General features: G+C 44.7%; 11 protein-coding genes across 18 annotated transcripts; 5 read left to right on the forward strand and 6 right to left on the reverse strand.

Annotated features, from left to right (window-relative positions):
- The first annotated feature begins 1,270 nt into the window (after window positions 1–1,270).
- ND-B12 (NADH dehydrogenase [ubiquinone] 1 beta subcomplex subunit 3) lies at window positions 1,271–1,997 on the forward strand. 3 transcript variants are annotated; one of them, XM_017163403.3, is made up of 3 exons: window positions 1,271–1,328; window positions 1,561–1,701; window positions 1,761–1,997. In XM_017163403.3, exons 2-3 carry the CDS (start codon window positions 1,571–1,573, stop codon window positions 1,951–1,953), a joined length of 324 nt encoding a protein of 107 aa, XP_017018892.1. In that variant the 5' UTR covers window positions 1,271–1,328; window positions 1,561–1,570; the 3' UTR covers window positions 1,954–1,997. The 3 variants fall into 3 exon arrangements, with proteins under 3 accessions (XP_017018892.1, XP_017018890.1, XP_017018893.1); XM_017163401.3 differs by lacking the exon at window positions 1,271–1,328 and adding an exon at window positions 1,350–1,492; XM_017163404.3 differs by lacking the exon at window positions 1,271–1,328 and adding an exon at window positions 1,351–1,478.
- Rae1 (ribonucleic acid export 1) lies at window positions 1,966–3,242 on the reverse strand. Its single transcript, XM_017163390.2, has 2 exons — window positions 2,735–3,242; window positions 1,966–2,669 (listed from the first exon to the last, which is right to left on the reverse strand). The coding sequence occupies exons 1-2, from the start codon at window positions 3,140–3,142 to the stop codon at window positions 2,037–2,039; spliced, it is 1,041 nt and encodes a 346-aa protein (XP_017018879.1). The 5' UTR covers window positions 3,143–3,242; the 3' UTR covers window positions 1,966–2,036.
- Window positions 3,243–3,499: 257 nt separating this feature from the next.
- Window positions 3,500–14,215, reverse strand: PIG-M (Phosphatidylinositol glycan anchor biosynthesis class M). Of its 2 annotated transcripts, none has more exons than XM_070284626.1 (3): window positions 12,765–14,215; window positions 3,629–3,670; window positions 3,500–3,573 (listed from the first exon to the last, which is right to left on the reverse strand). In XM_070284626.1, exon 1 carries the CDS (start codon window positions 14,213–14,215, stop codon window positions 12,812–12,814), a length of 1,404 nt encoding a protein of 467 aa, XP_070140727.1. In that variant the 3' UTR covers window positions 3,500–3,573; window positions 3,629–3,670; window positions 12,765–12,811. The 2 variants fall into 2 exon arrangements, with proteins under 2 accessions (XP_070140727.1, XP_017018877.1); XM_017163388.3 differs by lacking the exon at window positions 3,500–3,573 and adding an exon at window positions 6,994–7,162 and having other exon boundaries at window positions 3,635–3,670.
- On the reverse strand, window positions 4,808–6,166 carry pirk (poor Imd response upon knock-in). The gene has a single exon (XM_017163395.3). The coding sequence runs from the start codon at window positions 5,741–5,743 to the stop codon at window positions 5,168–5,170; it is 576 nt and encodes a 191-aa protein (XP_017018884.1). The 5' UTR covers window positions 5,744–6,166; the 3' UTR covers window positions 4,808–5,167.
- Window positions 7,790–10,293, forward strand: LOC108072323 (uncharacterized). Of its 5 annotated transcripts, none has more exons than XM_070284630.1 (3): window positions 7,790–8,045; window positions 8,101–8,845; window positions 9,787–10,293. In XM_070284630.1, exon 3 carries the CDS (start codon window positions 9,806–9,808, stop codon window positions 10,265–10,267), a length of 462 nt encoding a protein of 153 aa, XP_070140731.1. In that variant the 5' UTR covers window positions 7,790–8,045; window positions 8,101–8,845; window positions 9,787–9,805; the 3' UTR covers window positions 10,268–10,293. The 5 variants fall into 5 exon arrangements, with proteins under 5 accessions (XP_070140731.1, XP_070140729.1, XP_070140730.1 ...); XM_070284629.1 differs by having other exon boundaries at window positions 7,792–8,175; window positions 8,800–8,845; XM_070284631.1 differs by having other exon boundaries at window positions 7,792–8,045; window positions 8,101–8,175.
- On the forward strand, window positions 8,852–9,747 carry LOC108072321 (uncharacterized). Its single transcript, XM_017163396.3, has one exon. The coding sequence runs from the start codon at window positions 9,097–9,099 to the stop codon at window positions 9,577–9,579; it is 483 nt and encodes a 160-aa protein (XP_017018885.1). The 5' UTR covers window positions 8,852–9,096; the 3' UTR covers window positions 9,580–9,747.
- Window positions 11,108–12,820, forward strand: LOC108072317 (uncharacterized). Its single transcript, XM_017163391.3, has one exon. The coding sequence runs from the start codon at window positions 12,098–12,100 to the stop codon at window positions 12,731–12,733; it is 636 nt and encodes a 211-aa protein (XP_017018880.1). The 5' UTR covers window positions 11,108–12,097; the 3' UTR covers window positions 12,734–12,820.
- Window positions 14,207–14,442, reverse strand: LOC108072327 (uncharacterized). Its single transcript, XM_017163407.3, has one exon. It carries the CDS (start codon window positions 14,440–14,442, stop codon window positions 14,245–14,247), a length of 198 nt encoding a protein of 65 aa, XP_017018896.1. The 3' UTR covers window positions 14,207–14,244.
- LOC108072325 (uncharacterized) lies at window positions 14,207–14,708 on the reverse strand. The gene has a single exon (XM_017163405.3). It carries the CDS (start codon window positions 14,706–14,708, stop codon window positions 14,448–14,450), a length of 261 nt encoding a protein of 86 aa, XP_017018894.1. The 3' UTR covers window positions 14,207–14,447.
- On the reverse strand, window positions 14,576–15,156 carry LOC108072326 (cx9C motif-containing protein 4). Its single transcript, XM_017163406.3, has 3 exons — window positions 14,985–15,156; window positions 14,778–14,925; window positions 14,576–14,717 (listed from the first exon to the last, which is right to left on the reverse strand). Exons 1-3 carry the CDS (start codon window positions 15,046–15,048, stop codon window positions 14,708–14,710), a joined length of 222 nt encoding a protein of 73 aa, XP_017018895.1. The 5' UTR covers window positions 15,049–15,156; the 3' UTR covers window positions 14,576–14,707.
- Window positions 15,157–15,342: 186 nt separating this feature from the next.
- NC2alpha (negative cofactor 2 alpha) lies at window positions 15,343–16,701 on the forward strand. Its single transcript, XM_017163389.3, has 2 exons — window positions 15,343–15,399; window positions 15,602–16,701. The coding sequence occupies exons 1-2, from the start codon at window positions 15,358–15,360 to the stop codon at window positions 16,580–16,582; spliced, it is 1,023 nt and encodes a 340-aa protein (XP_017018878.1). The 5' UTR covers window positions 15,343–15,357; the 3' UTR covers window positions 16,583–16,701.
- The last annotated feature ends 17 nt before the right edge of the window (window positions 16,702–16,718 follow it).

The raw sequence follows: 16,718 nt of genomic DNA on the forward strand, positions 1-16,718 counted from the left end.
CGTATAATTAATAGTCGAGTTTCAAACCATGACACATCAAATCGCTAGTCATGTTTTCAACCGTGGATCGTATTCATACTTTTGGCCATCCGTTGCAATTAAAACTTCTGTTTAAATATTCGCTGTTAACGTTGCTTGCTGCTGCGTTCTGGGAGCCTGGTGCATGCACTCGTGCATTTTTCAAATTTTAACTGCCATGAAAGTCCGGTGAAGCCAAAATCTCAGTGCAAATTTTTAATTTTCCCTTTCTGAATACCAGGCGATCAGAAGGCAGCAGTAGGTAATTTTCGTATAATTAATAGTCGAGTTTCAAACCATGACACATCAAATCGCTAGTCATGTTTTCAACCGTGGATCGTATTCATACTTTTGGCCATCCGTTGCAATTAAAACTTCTGTTTAAATATTCGCTGTTAACGTTGCTTGCTGCTGCGTTCTGGGAGCCTGGTGCATGCACTCGTGCATTTTTCAAATTTTAACTGCCATGAAAGTCCGGTGAAGCCAAAATCTCAGTGCAAATTTTTTATTTTCCCTTTCTGAATACCAGGCGATCAGAAGGCAGCAGTAGGTAATTTTCGTATAATTAATAGTCGAGTTTCAAACCATGACACATCAAATCGTTAGTCATGTTTTCAACCGTGGATCGTATTCATACTTTTGGCCATCCGTTGCAATTCAAATTTCTTTTTAAATATTCGCTGTTAACGTTGCTTGCTGCTGCGTTCTGGGAGCCTGGTGCATGCACTCGTGCATTTTTCAAATTTTAACTGCCATGAAAGTCCGGTGAAGCCAAAATCAGTGCAAATTTTTTATTTTCCCTTTCTGAATACCAGGCGATCAGAAGGCAGCAGTAGGTAATTTTCGTATAATTAATAGTCGAGTTTCAAACCATGACACATCAAATCGTTAGTCATGTTTTCAACCGTGGATCGTATTCATACTTTTGGCCATCCGTTGCAATTCAAATTTCTGTTTAAATATTCGCTGTTAACGTTGCTTGCTGCTGCGTTCTGGGAGCCTGGTGCATGCACTCGTGCATTTTTCAAATTTTAACTGCCATGAAAGTCCGGTGAAGCCAAAATCTCAGTGCAAATTTTTAATTTTTCCTTTCTGAATACCAGGCGATCAGAAGGCAGCAGTAGGTAATTTTCGTATAATGAATAGTCAAGTTTGAAACCATGGCATTTCCAATTGGCAGTCGAGTTTCAAACCATGGAATTTCCAATTGTCAGTCATGTTTTCAACCATGGATAGTATTCACACTTTTGCGATATATCGATAAATCAGCTGTTAGGGTGTTATCGTCAACCGTTCATCCCTAGGCAACTGTGCGTATTTATTGTATTTTATATTTTTGTCAATTTTTTCTTAAAATAACGCTGTTAAGGTGGGATAAAGCCGCTTTAAAAGCAAGATAAGAAGGCTGCGCTTTCTGTCTTACAGTTTTACAATTGACAGCGGGCCTCAGCTTGACAAACGTAAACATTCTTATGTAATTCTCGGGGGCTAGAGGTTAAACCGCTTTCTGGAGCACACTAACGCTTCTTTCCCGAATTCCAGCGCAATAAATATGGGCGGACATCATCACGGTGAACCCTACACAGTGCCGCATGCCTCCACCTACAAGGTGGAGAATGTGCCCCAACTCGTGGAGGTGAAGGAGGCGCTCGGCCGCCAGGGACTGAAGGATCCATGGCTGAGGTGAGTGTCCTAATCCGACGATGAACTCTGGCAAACATACTACCTTTACTTCCCCGTAGGAACGAGGCCTGGCGCTACGAACCCAAGGCCTTTGGCACGCACAGATCCCGCCTGACCACCTTCATGTTCCGCGGCCTAGGAGTCGGATTCTGCGCATTCCTGGCCACCGTCGCCGTGGAGTATGGCCTGGGCATTGGCAAGGGCCAGGGCGGCCATGGACATGGTCACGGCCACGATGAGGGACACCATTAAATAGCTAATTGATTAAACTTTGTCGAACCCGTTCATTCGCAGTACATATATGGGATTTCACTAAAACTAAAAAAGTCTTCCGATCAGTTAATGCGGGGCTTCAGCTCGTCGTAGCAGGAGCGCAGGAAGATCTGGGGTTTCTTGGCCGGGTTAAAGTACTCGTGGCCCTTGGACCAGTCGTAACCCACGGCGTAGGCAAAGATCTGGCCGTTCGCGTTGAAGCCGCACTTTGTGATAGACTGATCCATGGCCTCGCTTGACTTCAACTTGGTGCGGGCATCCTTGTCCCAGAAGCTGAAGGTTCCGTCGGAGCCCACGGTCACCAGAGTGCCGTGAACCGGATGGAATGCAATGTCGTTGACGGCGTAAATGTCCTGGAAACCCGTGGTGCCCGTGGTCCGGTGGCACTTGAACGTGAAGTTGTCTTTGGGATTCGCCGGGTTCACGTACTGAATGGCCACGCGGCCCTCGATGCTGCCCAGGGCGTAGCCGGTGGGCTCCTTCTTCTTGTCCTTGAAGATTGATATGGTGCGATGCTGGTACTTGAGCGGGCTCTCCTGCCGCTTGTACTCCGTGGGGCTGTTCTGCAGCGAGTATATAATGAGGCCTCGGTTGGCGGTGCCCACCACGGCCATGGGGTAGTCCACGTCGGCGCAGTAGCAGCGCTCGGGCAGGTTGATGGCCATCATGGGGTTGGGCGACCGCGTGTCCCAGAACTGCGATCACAAAGAGGAGAGTTCAACATGTTGTTGCCCATGATGGATGCTTGAGTTTCGCTTACCTTTAAGGTCTTGTCCCAGGAGCCGGTCATCAGGCATGTGTAGTTGGTACCCTTGACCATGTGGCACGTCCTCACTGGGCCGTCGTGGGCCGCCACCTGCATGACTTGGTCGGAGGCCAGGTCCCAGAGCTTGACCTGCTTGTCGCAGGAGGCCACGAACACCTTGCTGCCGTCGTCTGACCAGCACACGTCCAGCACCGGCCCGCCCATCGTCTTCATCGACTTGGGCACGGTGGCGCCATTCTGCTCCACCTCCCAGCAGCGGACGCTGTTGTCCCAGCTGCCGGCAATGAGGAAGTTCTTCTGCAGCGTGCTCGGGCTGAATTCCAACGCCGAAACGGAGTCGTCCGGGGGCGAGGCCACCTCGAAGTCGTTCATCCGGTTGTTGGATTGCGTGGCGCCAAACATTATTTTGTGCTTCAGGTGTCGCAAAATGTTTGTTTTATTTCAATTTCTTATTTAGAGATTATTTTTTGTATTCTTCCCATTTGCACCAAACAATGCAATTTTATCGATAACCATAGAGCTGCGTTGCCACCTTTTAGAAATATAGAGGTTGTGGTGAAATTCACCACATACTATGAAAAAGGTGGCAGCACTGAGCGATATTATTTTCGCGGTGAAAATCGATGTTTAAAATAGCCATAACTAAGCCAAAAAACAGCATGTTATTTTTTAATTCAGTTACCTAATATGTATATTAAGTATAAAAATGATACAAATTCAAATTGTTTTTAATTTTTTACAGTTTTAACGAGGTGCTTATAGTCGAAGTTGAAAAAACGTAAGGCTTTGAAGTGAAGTCATTGGTGGAGCAGCTGCAGCCTAAACTGGGTGACCTGATGACCAACGAAAAACTATTAATATTATCAATTTAAGCTACAGGGAACTCACCAGAGCCTTGGCCAAAGCGAAACAAGAGGTTTGCCCGTCTACCTTTATATATAAAATAAATAAATAAATAAATATAAATTAATGTTGTAAATGGCTTAAGCCTTCATGAAATATTTAAATTCTTTAAATAGGTATTTAACCTATTTTTATATGATAATTTTTTATGCTAAGCAAAGCTTAAAAATCTCATAACTAAGTCAAAAACGCATCAAATTCAAATCGGAAAGCGCTTATATGCTAGTTTTTTCTAGGCTAACAAATCTGCATATTAAATTAAAAAATTTTAAAAATCCAAATTTTTCGCAATTTTAATGATGTAACCCCTTAGAAAATTTTGAAAAATTAAAAAATTTTTTTTTCTTTCTAAAATGGCCAGAAAGATTAGCCTGTTCATGCTGATCAAGAATATATATGGTTTATAGGGTCGGAAATGGCTCCTTCACTGCTTTGCAAGCTTCTGACTGAAATTATAAAACCCTGCAAGGGTATAAAGGAATTCCCATTATCCTAATACAGGACATGTATTTATGGGTATAAAGTTATGATTTTAATATGAAAAACTATTAAAAACAAGTACAGTAGTAATACTTTTAGTAAATAAATCATATCCTAAACTTGGTTCCTTTCTGACTTCCTTGAATTGTCCAGAAAATACAACTTCGCCTCTGTTAATTTCTCACCTGCCTGTCACTGTCTCAGTTGAGTGCAAAGGTGGCATGGCTCACGACGAATTTCGGTAATGTATTTGTGGCTTTTGTATTCCGCTGTCACCGTGAACAAAAAAATCCCCGAGAATTGATATTCGGCACTGGAAAGTAACCGTAACCAAGGGCACCGCTCCGCCAACCCATTGAAAAGCGAAATTTAATTAATTAATCGCAACAACGATAAAGAGACGTGTTTGCTGGGTACTTTTTAGTTTGTGACCCCAGAAAAAATGGGTCATTGGTCATTTCTGAGATGACATTGCATCAGAATCGGAATTCGCAGTGATTAATAAGACAATTCTCGGAAGTTGTGACTGGAAAGCATGAGATAATGGAGCCCCACTCGGTTATGCTGAGGAAAAGCAATGTTGGTTGGGTAGTTTACACAGCTCCAGTGAAAAATGTGAAGCACTTGAGAGGTCAGGGGATTTTTCTTGCCTTATAAAGAAAAACAGTTTGTTTTTACAAGGTATTTTCTGATTATATACATTTTCTATTTATTTTTGATTATTATAGTTTAGTATTCATTCTCGGAATGAAGCTCTGGCATTTTGTTCTTTGTGCGTAGGTTTTTGGCTATAAATAAGTCACTCCTTATCATAATCGGGGGACATTATTGTTTTAGGCTAAATATGGTCATGATGAATATATATATTCTAGACTAGCGACGTGGCGTTTGTGGTAATACTCTAGTTGTAGCAGTCGAAAGTCACAGATAAGACTAATTGCAGTCGGTAGGAACTGGGCAAGAGTTGCAGCAATACGATTCTGGGATTGATACACTAATCTTTGGCCTCTGACTAGAGATCGAGCTCCCCTCCTCCGCCTGGTTCTAAATGCTCACATTGATGGCATTCTTGATCACAATGTTGCCGGACACTCCGTGCTCGATGGTGAGATTGCTGTCGATCTCAATGCCCGCGGAGGCCTCCTTTGGCTTGCTCTGGGTCTTCGGAGATCGCGTGCTGGGCTTTTGCTTCTTGTTGCCGCTCAGATCCAGGGACCTGACCACCTTCAACAAGCCATTGCAGCCCGTGTAGTCCACGGCCTGCTGCGGCGACTCGCTGCCCAGGTAGATGCGTCCATTGTTGCCGGTGTACTTCAACGATCCGCTATTACTCTGGATCTTGAGGCGGGTGCCGTTGCCAATGATCTGCAGGCTGCCGGAATTGCTGACTATCCGTATCCGGTTGCCGTTGCCAATGATGCGCAGATCCCGCGAGTTGTTCTCGATGCGATACTCCTTGTGGTTGCCCACCAGATCCTTGCTGGCGTAGATAGTGGTTTCCGGGGGCGGAGTACTCCGCTTGGTTTTAGGGACTTTACCCTGCGCCTTCTGGCATGTGGAGCAGTCGTCATCGTCGTACGAATCGCTGGCCGAATCGGTCTCTATCACACGAACGCCCATGTTTTTGTGTGTGAATTACCTCAGTTTTCGCTGTGGTTGCTGTTGCTGCTGCCTGTTGTTGTTTCTTTCCGCTGCTAATCACTCGCAAAAATCACCGTCTCTTCTTCGCTTTTCAGTTAGCTCATTCTCCGGCTCTATCGGTGTGGTTTCTATCTCTCTCTGCTTTGAACTCTCCTCTCTTTCTCAGGGGGAACTCTTCACGTGATGAGCAATCCGTTGGTTGTCACAGCTGCTGTTTAAGGTCAAAATATCCAATTGTTGTGTCTGCTTCCGTTGGGGGAACTCCCTCTCTGCTGGCTTTTTACGTATTTTACGGGTTTGCTTTCGCTTTGAAATCGCGGAAATCGCGACTGCTGCTGCTGTGTGTTTAGGGAACGCTGGCGCTTTGGCTATTGGACGATATCGCCGCCTGTAGAGCCGCTTTTATACCAGCCGAACGGCTCTACGCCGGGGCTTTTTTATTTCGCCTGAGGGCCGGCACGGAAATCACCTCGTAGGCCTGAGAGTATCGAATTTTGAGACACTCTGCCACCTGCGGGGGGAGACACCTTTGATAAGGTCTTTTTTGGTCTTTTGTTTTTGGTTTTTCTTTTTTTTGGTGTGACTAAGCGCCACCACCTGTTGGTGTGGCCCATTGTAAGGGGTTTGGCTATCTCTGCCCATTGGCCAGGCTTATTCACAGCTGTACATCCTAGGATTTTTACACAGAAACTACATTTTTAGCACCGAGAAACTACTTGATGTAGTTATATATAAAAAAACTGTACAAAATATATAATATAATCTTTAAATACGTATTTATCCTAATTTTTATATGATAATTTTTTATGCTAAGTAAATCTTAAAAATCTCATAACTAAGTCAAAAAAGCATCAAATTCAATTTGGAAAGCGTTTATGTCAGTTTTTTATAGTTTAACAAATCTGCATATTAAATTAAAAAATTTTAAAAATCCAAATTTTTCGCAATTTTAATGATGTAACCCCTTATAAAATTTTGAAAAAATTAAAAAAATTTTTTCCTTTGCAAAATGGCCAGAAAGATTAGCCTGTTCATGCTGATCAAGAATATATATGGTTTATAGGGTCGGAAATGGCTCCTTCACTGCTTTGCAAGCTTCTGACTGAAATTATAAAACCCTGCAAGGGTATAAAGGAATTCCCATTATCCTAGTACAGGACAGGTATTTATGGCTATAAAGTTATGATGTTACTATGAAAAACTATTAAAAATAAGTACTGTAGTAATACCTTTTATAATTAAATCATATACTGATCTTAGTTCCTCCTGACTTCCTTGAATTCTTCAGAAAATACACCTTCGCCTCCGTCGATTTCTGACCTGCCTGTCACTGTCTCAGTTGAGGGCAAAGGTGGCATTGCTCACTACGAATTTCGGTAAAGTATTTACCCATATATCCTAGATAATAAAGATATAAATAAAATGTATTGTTAAGTAAAAAGTACTTATTTAAATTTAATTTCTTAAAACATATTCCCAAAAAATATATTAAATATTTCAGCCTTTACAGTTTTATTGAATTTTCTTTGCTCCAAATAAGACTATAAACTTTATTCCAAACTCATTTCTCTTGGTGTAACCTTTCCTATACCCTATTTTACTTATCAGCAACCGAAGTGCAGCTGAAGTTCGGTGGGGATTTTTGGCCAACTTCCCCTGTTATCATTATTGTTAAGTCCCTTGATATGGGTCGTAAACGTGAAGCCAAAAAAATGCCACATAATTAGAAGAACCTCCCAACAAAAAAAAGGGTAATAACCCTCCAACACTCGAAGCGATAAGACGATAAAGTTTTCCACACAAGAAAAAGGCACTCTTGTATGTAGAATAGCTAATAAATACTTGAAGCCCAGTTGCCAGGTGATACCACATATACAAGATCGAGAAATCGTTTACTCGGGACTCTGGTTTATTTACAAACAAACAAAAAACCTCTATATATAGCAATTTGCACAATTTACGCTCCAAAAAGCTTCCCGTTTCGAGTCGCTTCTCCAGCTCTCCAGCGCTCGTTTCAAGTTCAGCTTGGCTTTTCGTTTTCAGTCGGCTGCCAAGATCGGTGGCGAGCGGAACCGGGCACTAAATACAGATCAAGATCGCGCCATTTGAATAAACACAAACTGGAGGAGAATCGGGAATGTAAACATTTGTGCCAATGCGGGGAAAGCACCGGAGCTATATATGTAGCCTATAAAGGCATAAATAAAATGGCTTGCACTCACTAACAGCTGCCCAGTTGCGTAAACGTGAAACGTAAACGTGGAAGTTGCTTATTTTCTGGGTGCATATTTGTTGACAAATCAATTATTATTATTATAAAATGATTTATTTGCTAGATCGCAATTTTAGGGCAGTAAACGGGGACTTTTTCTGCAGCTATCTCGACACCAGTCAAAGTCAAAATTGCAAAAGTAAATAAAAAAATTAATAATAAAAGCCTTATTAAGTACAAATCGACAAATGTTATATCAGCTGGATCGTAGTACCAGATACGCTTCAATTACAAAACCTGTAGGAACTAACTACTGGGTGTGTAATAAACACACCTGATGTGTGGTATGGAGAAATGGTTTTCTGGTTTAGAAAAACCCCCTGAATATACTATCTCAGCTATCTAGCACGCTTCCTAATGCCCGTGTACTAATGCCCCCAAACGTTGAAAATAAATAAAAAATCACCGATGCCCAACAGGTTTTATCTGCCATTTCGGATCGGAGAGCGATGAGAGGCCTTTGCTTGTTGTTTCCCAAGTTCCCAAATTAAATAGACTTAATGTTGTGAGTTCGCTGACAGACAGTTGATAAGGTGCGAACAGCTCTGGCACGGAGCTTGTGTTGGAGATAAACTAATAAATGACCTCTTAACGAGGTAACAACTTGCCGAAAAACAAGTACAAATACAAAGGGAAAGTGTGCTAGAGGGTATTATAATTTAGATTAGAAAAGCTATTGATTGCCGAAAATCATAGATATTTAGATTCACCATTCAAATTCAAATTAATCAATAACGAAATAATTGAAATTTTTGAAATCCAGGCGTCTTCATCATAAAATCATTAAGGAACACTGGCTTACTGATGTGGTAAGATTCGACAAGAATTCAAGAGATTCAAGAAATTCATGTATCTTTAAGATATATTACATTATTCTTAAGTCCATCCTAAACAAACATATGTTTTTTGCCATTCGCCAGTATAAACAATAAACTCATCACTAACTTTGTGCTTTCAATATGAGCTTTCTCAGGGAACCTATTTCATTAGTAAACAATTAAAACAAATTATAAAACAATTGCCCGTAAAGTCAGAAATATTATTTGGAAACAGTTCTATAATGACCTCAAAATCCAAAGTATTTGCTATCGGAACTGAATCCTGTGCAATTATAGAAGAAACTCCGATTCGCAAGAGCAAGAAGGCGTATTTTGAAGACCACTTGGAGCACCATTTGGAGCAGCACCTGCAGAAACTTCTACTGGATGGTGCCAGACCACTAACCACCGTTTATTTAGATAAATCAGTTGAAACCTTTTCTGCCAAGGACATAAAGAAAAACGGACGATATTATTACGAGTTTGGTCCGGGCGATAAGATAAATGGCTGGATGATAAATGGGCCTGCCTTTGAGCCCAAAGGTATATTGAGTCGTGTCAAGGAGAAGATCAGCAAGGACCATTGGGTCACCGATAATGTGGCAAGATATAGTAAAGATTCCAGAGATTTTATACTTCAAACGGTTTCCAAATCCTTAGATGAGGAGAGTGCTGACATATATCAGTATTTGTCCTATCTGAATGATAATTGTAATAACACTTAATCAAAATATCGTACTAGATCCACCCTAATTTAAAAAAACAGCTGCTAAATACCATTCACCCAAAGTTATCAACAAAAAAGTGCCATCGCTAATGTTGAGCTTTTGAATCATTTCATTTGTAAATAAATACAAGCTATAAATACAGCAAAACACATCAGTTACTCGTAAGTTGAATGAGTTTTATTTCAAAACTCTCCTTTATATCAGATATTTTTCAGAAACCAACATGACTTCAAACATCAGAGTTTTGGCTATTGCCACCGAGACCTCGGAATCATCAGACAAACCCCCCAAAACCAGTAACCCAAAGGCATACTTTGAGTTTGACTTTGAAAAACACATGCAAAAACTACTTCTAAATGGCGAAAAACCACAAAAACTAGATGAGAATGCCATTGAAAGATTCGCCGCTACGGAGATAATGAGAAATGGCAAACAGTATTACGAGTTCGGGCCTGACAATTTTAAATCTCGAGCCATAATAAGCGGACCTGCGTTTGATCCCAAAGGAGTTCTCCCACGGGTTAAGGATAGAATCAGCAAGGAGCATTGGGTTAACGAAAACGTAATTCAGTATCGCAAGAATTCAATGCAATATATACAACAAATTGTTTCGGAGGCCCTACGAGAGGAAGAAAGGGAAATCTGTGAATATTTGTGTTATTTGAATAAGAATTACATTAAATGAAGATCTAGTGAACTTTAGTTTTAATTTGATAAATCTTTATAAAAAAATAAACATAATATTTATAAAGAATGGGCTTTTACTTTGAGCTTTTTGTTTGAACTGTTTGTGGAATTATTCTCAACTATCTTTCAACGTTTAGTATTCAAAGATCAGTCAAAAGGAAACAACATACTTGTTAAGAACCCTTACTTAAGCCATGGCTAAAGTAAACGTCGATACATTTCCATCCATTCTAAGCAAAGTAATGCTGAAAAGCAGCATTCCACCTGGTCCCCCGAACGATGACATTTGGATTTACACCCAAATCCTGTGTTTCCTGTATATGGAAAAGCCTGCCACTCGAAAGTGCGTCTACCATATGTTCCTGTCCACCGAAAAGTACAAGCAAAATGATTTCGATCGTGTACGCAAAATGTACGAGAATAGAAAGGACTTGCAGATAGTTGACCAGTTAACGGAAAACGCACTCTGTGCGAGGACTCTTTATCGTAGGGTTCAGAAAATGTTTCCAAAGGCTATTTGGAACAAGCAAGGCAATGTTTTCGAGGTGGATATGTCCGCAAAAAACGATCCCTGGGCAATATCTAGAAGACTTAATAAGAAGCGCGACGAAGAGCATGAACTACTATTCAACTACATAAAGTATTTGAGCGTTACAAAGGATTGATTAAATCTTAACTTATTATTTAAATTAATAAACAAAATAAACAATGTTAAAATCTATAAACAAATGTATATTTTTTAATCATTCAACTGAAATTGTAAACAAAAGCTTATGACTAATGTAAAGCTTTTGAACTTCATGTGAAATAACAACCAAACTTTAGGTTTGCCGAACAATTTAGTATTTAAGCAGACGTTATAGAAGAAAGTACAAACATTAGAAGAAATAGTCATGGAGTCTATAACTCAGGAAAATAATAAATCTAGCTCGGTGTCAGCCAATTCACCAGTGATAAATATATCCGGAAAAGTGGAACCAAAACAAAGCCCTACCCGAGGGAAAAAGAAGCCGGTTTCTGCTCCTCCTCCCCCGGAACCTGTGATTGCTGTGGCTCCAAAAATCAATCCAGCAACGTTTCCTGTGATTTCCAGTAGAATCCTCCTTAAGGCAGACGTTCCCCCAGCAGCAGTCCCCAGAATAAATCCATCAGACTTTGACCAATATCTGTGCTTTTTGTGCCTGGATAAACCGGCTACTAGGAAGCGAGTGTACCACATGTATCTCTCAAATGAAAAGGACCTGGAAAGGGACACGGAACGCGTTCGAAAAATGTACGATAATAAAAAGGACCTAAAGATTGTTGATAGGACATTCATGGTAACACTCTGTGCCCGATCCCTGTGCCACAGAGTTCAAAAGAAGTTGACCGATGTGGCTTGGAACAAGCAGAAAAATATTTTCGAGACTGATTGGATTGGAGAAAGGGATGTTTGGAATCTATCAGAGAGAATATACAAGTTGCAGTACGAGGAACTGGCAAAGTTTTTCAATTATATCAAGTTTCTGAGCGCCACAAATAGCTAGCTAGCTGGTTAATTTAATAAATAAATAAACATAAATTTGATTTCTTTTATACTTGTAATATGTTTTCAAGGTTCACCCTAATTGATGTTGTTTACCTCCAAACAGTCACAGTTATCGCCAATGTGTCATCCCCAATTGTAAGCTCCAAAAGCTCCAAACTTGGATGTTGTGAAATATTTACCATTTCGAGTTTATACAAAACAATTCGTCCATTAAATAGAGTGTCTTTAGCTCTGCAAATTTCAGTATTCCTAAAAACTTAACTTACAAAGTACACAACCTGCGCAAACACAAGGCAAACCATGGAAGCTGAGGACCAGGACCTGTATTATTACTTTCCACCATCACCATCTACCAGTGCCCCCAAGACTGAGTCACCGGTGCTGAATATTTCCGGAAGAGTAAAGCGCGATCCGAATGCCCCCCGTAAAAGAGGCAAAAAGAAGGCAGCTCCGGCTCCAGAAGCGCCCAAAGTCAATCCCACGACATTCCCGGTGATTCTAAGCAGGATCCTGCTCAAGACCAATGTTCCAGCTGAAAACTCACCAAAGATAAACGACGGTGACTACTCACAAAAGCTGTGTTTCCTCTGCCTCGAGAAGCCGGCCAGCAAGAAGCGTGCCTATCACATGTTCCTGTCAAACGAGAAGGATCTGGGCAAGGACTATGAGCACACCAGGCGGCTCTACGAGAACCGCAAGGAGTACAATTATGTGAACAACATCACCGTGGAATGCCCCTGTGCGCGAGCCCTGTACCGCCGTGTCCAGAATGAGTTCACAGAATACCAGTGGAACAAGCTGGGCAACGTTTTCGAGACGGACATGATAGGAAAAAGCGATGTTTGGAGCATCTCAAGTCGAGTGTTCGCAATGCGCGTCGAGGAGAACGAAAGGCTGTTCAACTACATTAAGTTCTTGAGCTCAACGAAGAGCTGAATACAAACAATAGATTTAATATTTTACTTACGCCAACATTGTATTAGTTTTTCTTTTGTATTAAACCGCTTTCTGTGATTAGAGCAACTTCCTGTAGCTTATCTTGAACTGGGTGAACCCGTAGTGGCTCAGCAGCTGCTCCAGTATGTAGCCGTTTGCGGCAAAAAACACGCCACCCTGCAGCCCGATCCAGTAGAAGGTGTTCCACGTGCGGAACTCCAGCAGATAGGCGGGCAGCAGCCACAGTCCCTGGGCGAGCAGCCAGAGGATTAACAGGCCGAAGCATCGACGCCACGACAGCAGCTTGAAGTTGTTTAGGCACAGCGGCAAGATGGCCAAGTACCAGATGAAGTACTGCGATGTCACCACCGAGTTGTAGGTGACCACCACGAAGGCCACGGCGAAGATGCAGAACGGCAACGTTTGCCGGAACTGGCCGAAGCTCAGGCTCAAGTGCAGGATGAGCAGGAACTGCGGCGCCATCACCAAGAGCTTCAGGAAGAGCGAGGGTTCCACCGCACTCGTGGCGCTGCCCAGATACTGCAGCAGGAACTGCAGCGAAAAGTTGTGGCGCGGATCCTTGCGCACAAAGTGATACAAGTAGGCCTCGTAGATGTACTCCCAGCCGTACATCCTGTAAAAGGTCCAGGTGAAGGCCACCAGACTGACCAGGGTTCCGATGACCAGGCACAGCTGTTGTCTGTTGGGGCGCAGAACTTGGCCCAGAAAATCCCAGGGAGTTTGTGTGAGACGCGTGGACAGCGACAGATAGTAGGCCAGACTGAAGAGCAGCGGATACAGCCGGAGGTGGATCACCAGGCCGTGGGCTAGGCCGGCCCCGAAGATCAGCCAGTGGCTGTGTGAGCCCTTGTGCTCCGCCTTCAAAAGCAGATAGATGGTCAGGATCACAAAGAAGCTCGAGAAGCAGTCGCCACTGCCGCGGGTGGATATCACAGCGGTGAGCGGATTGTACAGCCAGAAGCAGGCGGAGGCGCGGGCCAGGTTCTCCGGGTGACTGCGCTCGTCCAAGGCGTCCAGCGACTGATCCGACTCCTGCGGCCGGTTGAACTTGCTAAGCAGATGCTGCACGGTCTTCTGGTACTGGCTCTTGATCTCCATGTGCACAAGACGGTAAATGAGCGTGGCAATGATCAGATCAAAGGTGGCGTACAAGAGCTTCCCCCAGGCGGGATGGAGCAGGATGTTGAGGGTCTGCAGGTACGCCATAATCGGGCTGTAGCGGTAAGTGTGCCTGGCGAAGGGCGTCTCCCCGGCCAGCACCTGTCGCGCCCCGTCCGTGACCACTTTGTAGTCGATGTCTGTGTAGGGCACGGCGGACCGGCTATCATGTATTTGGCCGTAGCAAATCAGAGCGATGCGCAGCACCGCCGAGATCAGGATGTGGGTGCGAAAGCTGGTCTGCAGGATGCGGCGACTTAGTCGCTGCAACCCAGTGGCATTCGCTGGCTTCGCTTGCGTCATTTTCTTAGTTTTATTGATTGATTTTTGGCTTACAGCTTGGTCTTCATCTCCTGGGCGCTCTTGCGAATGCAGGCGAGGAACTCCTTGAACTCGGCGTCGCAGATCTTGTGCTGCACGTTCAAATCCCGCGACACACACACCGCATACGCCGTGGCCTTGTCCGCGCACTTGGTCAGCAGGAGCGGGTAGTTGCGAAGACGTTGATTGGCCTTGCGCACCGATTCCATGCCGCTCAGCGCTTGTGCGGCGGCACCTTAACCTCTAGCGGCGGCAGGGGATCGGCTATAAAGCAGTCGTACAGGGGCTTGGAGAAGAACACCAGCAGGGAGCCGGTGAGGAAGGTGATCTGGAATAGGCGTGGATTGCGCTGGATCCACGAGCGTTTGGGCAGCACGGCCGTTCGCCGGCGTTGATTGTTGGCCTGTTGCTGCTGTTGCTTTTTGTCTAGCAAGTCTTGGATTTCCTTCGGTGGCTTGTATTGCGGTAAGGACATTATTTTTTACTGTCAAACAGGGAGAGTGTACGGTGAAGCCTGGTTTGAGAAGAACTCTGTTAAACTCACGACTTGCCGGATGGTTGCTTCTCCTCTGGCAAATAGCGCTTCTCCAGATCGATTCCACTGCAGCAGACGGATACCTTATGCCACTTTAGACAGCACTGGCGCATATCCTCCAGGACATCCAGGCACTTATCCTCCTGGTAGTTATTCTCTGAAATCATTATGAGCCGCTTACATAACTGGGAAAATGCGCTCAATGCGATTACTTACTGCTTAGACAGGCTTGTATGCGGCAGGCGTATGGTTTGCAACGGTCCTTGCGCGTGTCAGACATGAAACTTTCGCCTTATTTCGTTTATTTTTGGGCAAATTGCTAAATGTTAAAAACACAGGCTGCTCATTCGGTCTTCTTCCTCTTCTTCCCTGTCAGTCACAGTGAAGCGAAGCAATGTTGCCAGATTGCGCAATTTGTTGATGTTTCCGGTGAATGGCACCGCCTACGCTGCCATTCGCCCGAGCGCGCACAGCCTGTGCTGCCATTCGCCCAAGCGCGCAGACATCGAAGGAGTTCTGTGTGAAAAACACACACACAGGCATTTGTTTTATTTCGCTAGGACTTGGCGATTACTTCACAAACAGCGCCATGCCGTCGAAGAAGAAAAAATACAACGCGCGCTTCCCGGCGGTGAGTAGGAATCCCGGCGAGCGGCGGCCGTCGGCGGAGCGCTCCTCGCCGCGGCGGCCGCAGATGGGTTATCAGTTTTGTGCGTGCCCGTGTGTGTGTGTGTGTGTATGTACACATAAACATACATACAGACGGGCGTAATCAGGGGCGGCTCAAAGAACCGGGTGTGATTGTAAACCTCCTCCTCTCTCCCCTCCCGCAGGGCCGCATCAAGAAGATCATGCAGAGCGACGAGGAAATCGGCAAGGTGGCGCAGGCGGTGCCCGTTATCATCTCGCGCACGCTGGAGCTGTTCGTGGAGTCGCTGCTGACGAAGACGCTGCGCATCACGAACTCGCGCAACGCCAAGACGCTGTCGCCGTCGCACATGCGGCAGTGCATCGTGTCGGAGAAGCGGTTCGACTTCCTCAAGGAGCTGGTGCGCAACATACCCGACATCAGTGTGGCCGAGGAGGCCGCCTACAACGAGGACGACATGCTGCGCAGCTCGCCGGAGGACCAATATCCCGACTCGGACACGCCATACGATCTTAGCCTGCCATCGACCTCCATGCGCTCGCAGTCCAACAATGGCACTGCGTCCACCGCTGCCTACATGCGCTCCATGAGCCTAAACGGCGGTGGCGGCGCAGGCACCAAGCGCCAGCAGCAGCAGCTTCCTCCCCACCTTAATCCCACCCACACCCTGCCCGCCAAGCTGGCCCGCTCGGAGTCCACGCCTGCGTACACGCCGGGACAACGGGGACGGCCGCCCAATTCCCACTCGCAGCACCACAAGAAGCAGCCGGTGCAGCTCGACACTGCCATACCTGCCCCGATCTGCAGCTACGAGCTGAACAAGCCCATCGTCAAGATCGACTACAGCAACGTGCAGATGCGGAGCCTCTGCACCCCAGAGGCTGCCGTTTCCGCGCCAGCCACGAACTCCGGCGCCGCCTTCAACTTTGATATCGCTGCCCCGGTTATCAACATAGATCTAACGAATATCGTGGCCGCCGGAGCCGGAGTCGGAGCGGCGAGCAGCAGGCCGACATCAATTGGCTTTGCGCCGGCGGACAACAACAATGTGAACCAAATGGCTGGAAAGAGCAGCGCTCCCATCATTCCAAAGGCCACTGCGGCACCATCAGCGACACCCACTGAAACCATTTTCGAATTAGACGAAGACTATGACAATATTTGATTAGGATCTATGTGAAAGCGCTTTTAAAAATTAAATTATTGCTACATTAAAATTGTACAATTTAGGGTAAGAATAACGTTTTTTGCAAAATAAAGACCAAGCTGGATTTTAAGCTGAGACTCTGGGTTGTATTTTT

Source organism: Drosophila kikkawai, chromosome 2R, assembly GCF_030179895.1.
Source record: "Drosophila kikkawai strain 14028-0561.14 chromosome 2R, DkikHiC1v2, whole genome shotgun sequence".
Taxonomy (NCBI): domain Eukaryota; kingdom Metazoa; phylum Arthropoda; class Insecta; order Diptera; family Drosophilidae; genus Drosophila; species Drosophila kikkawai.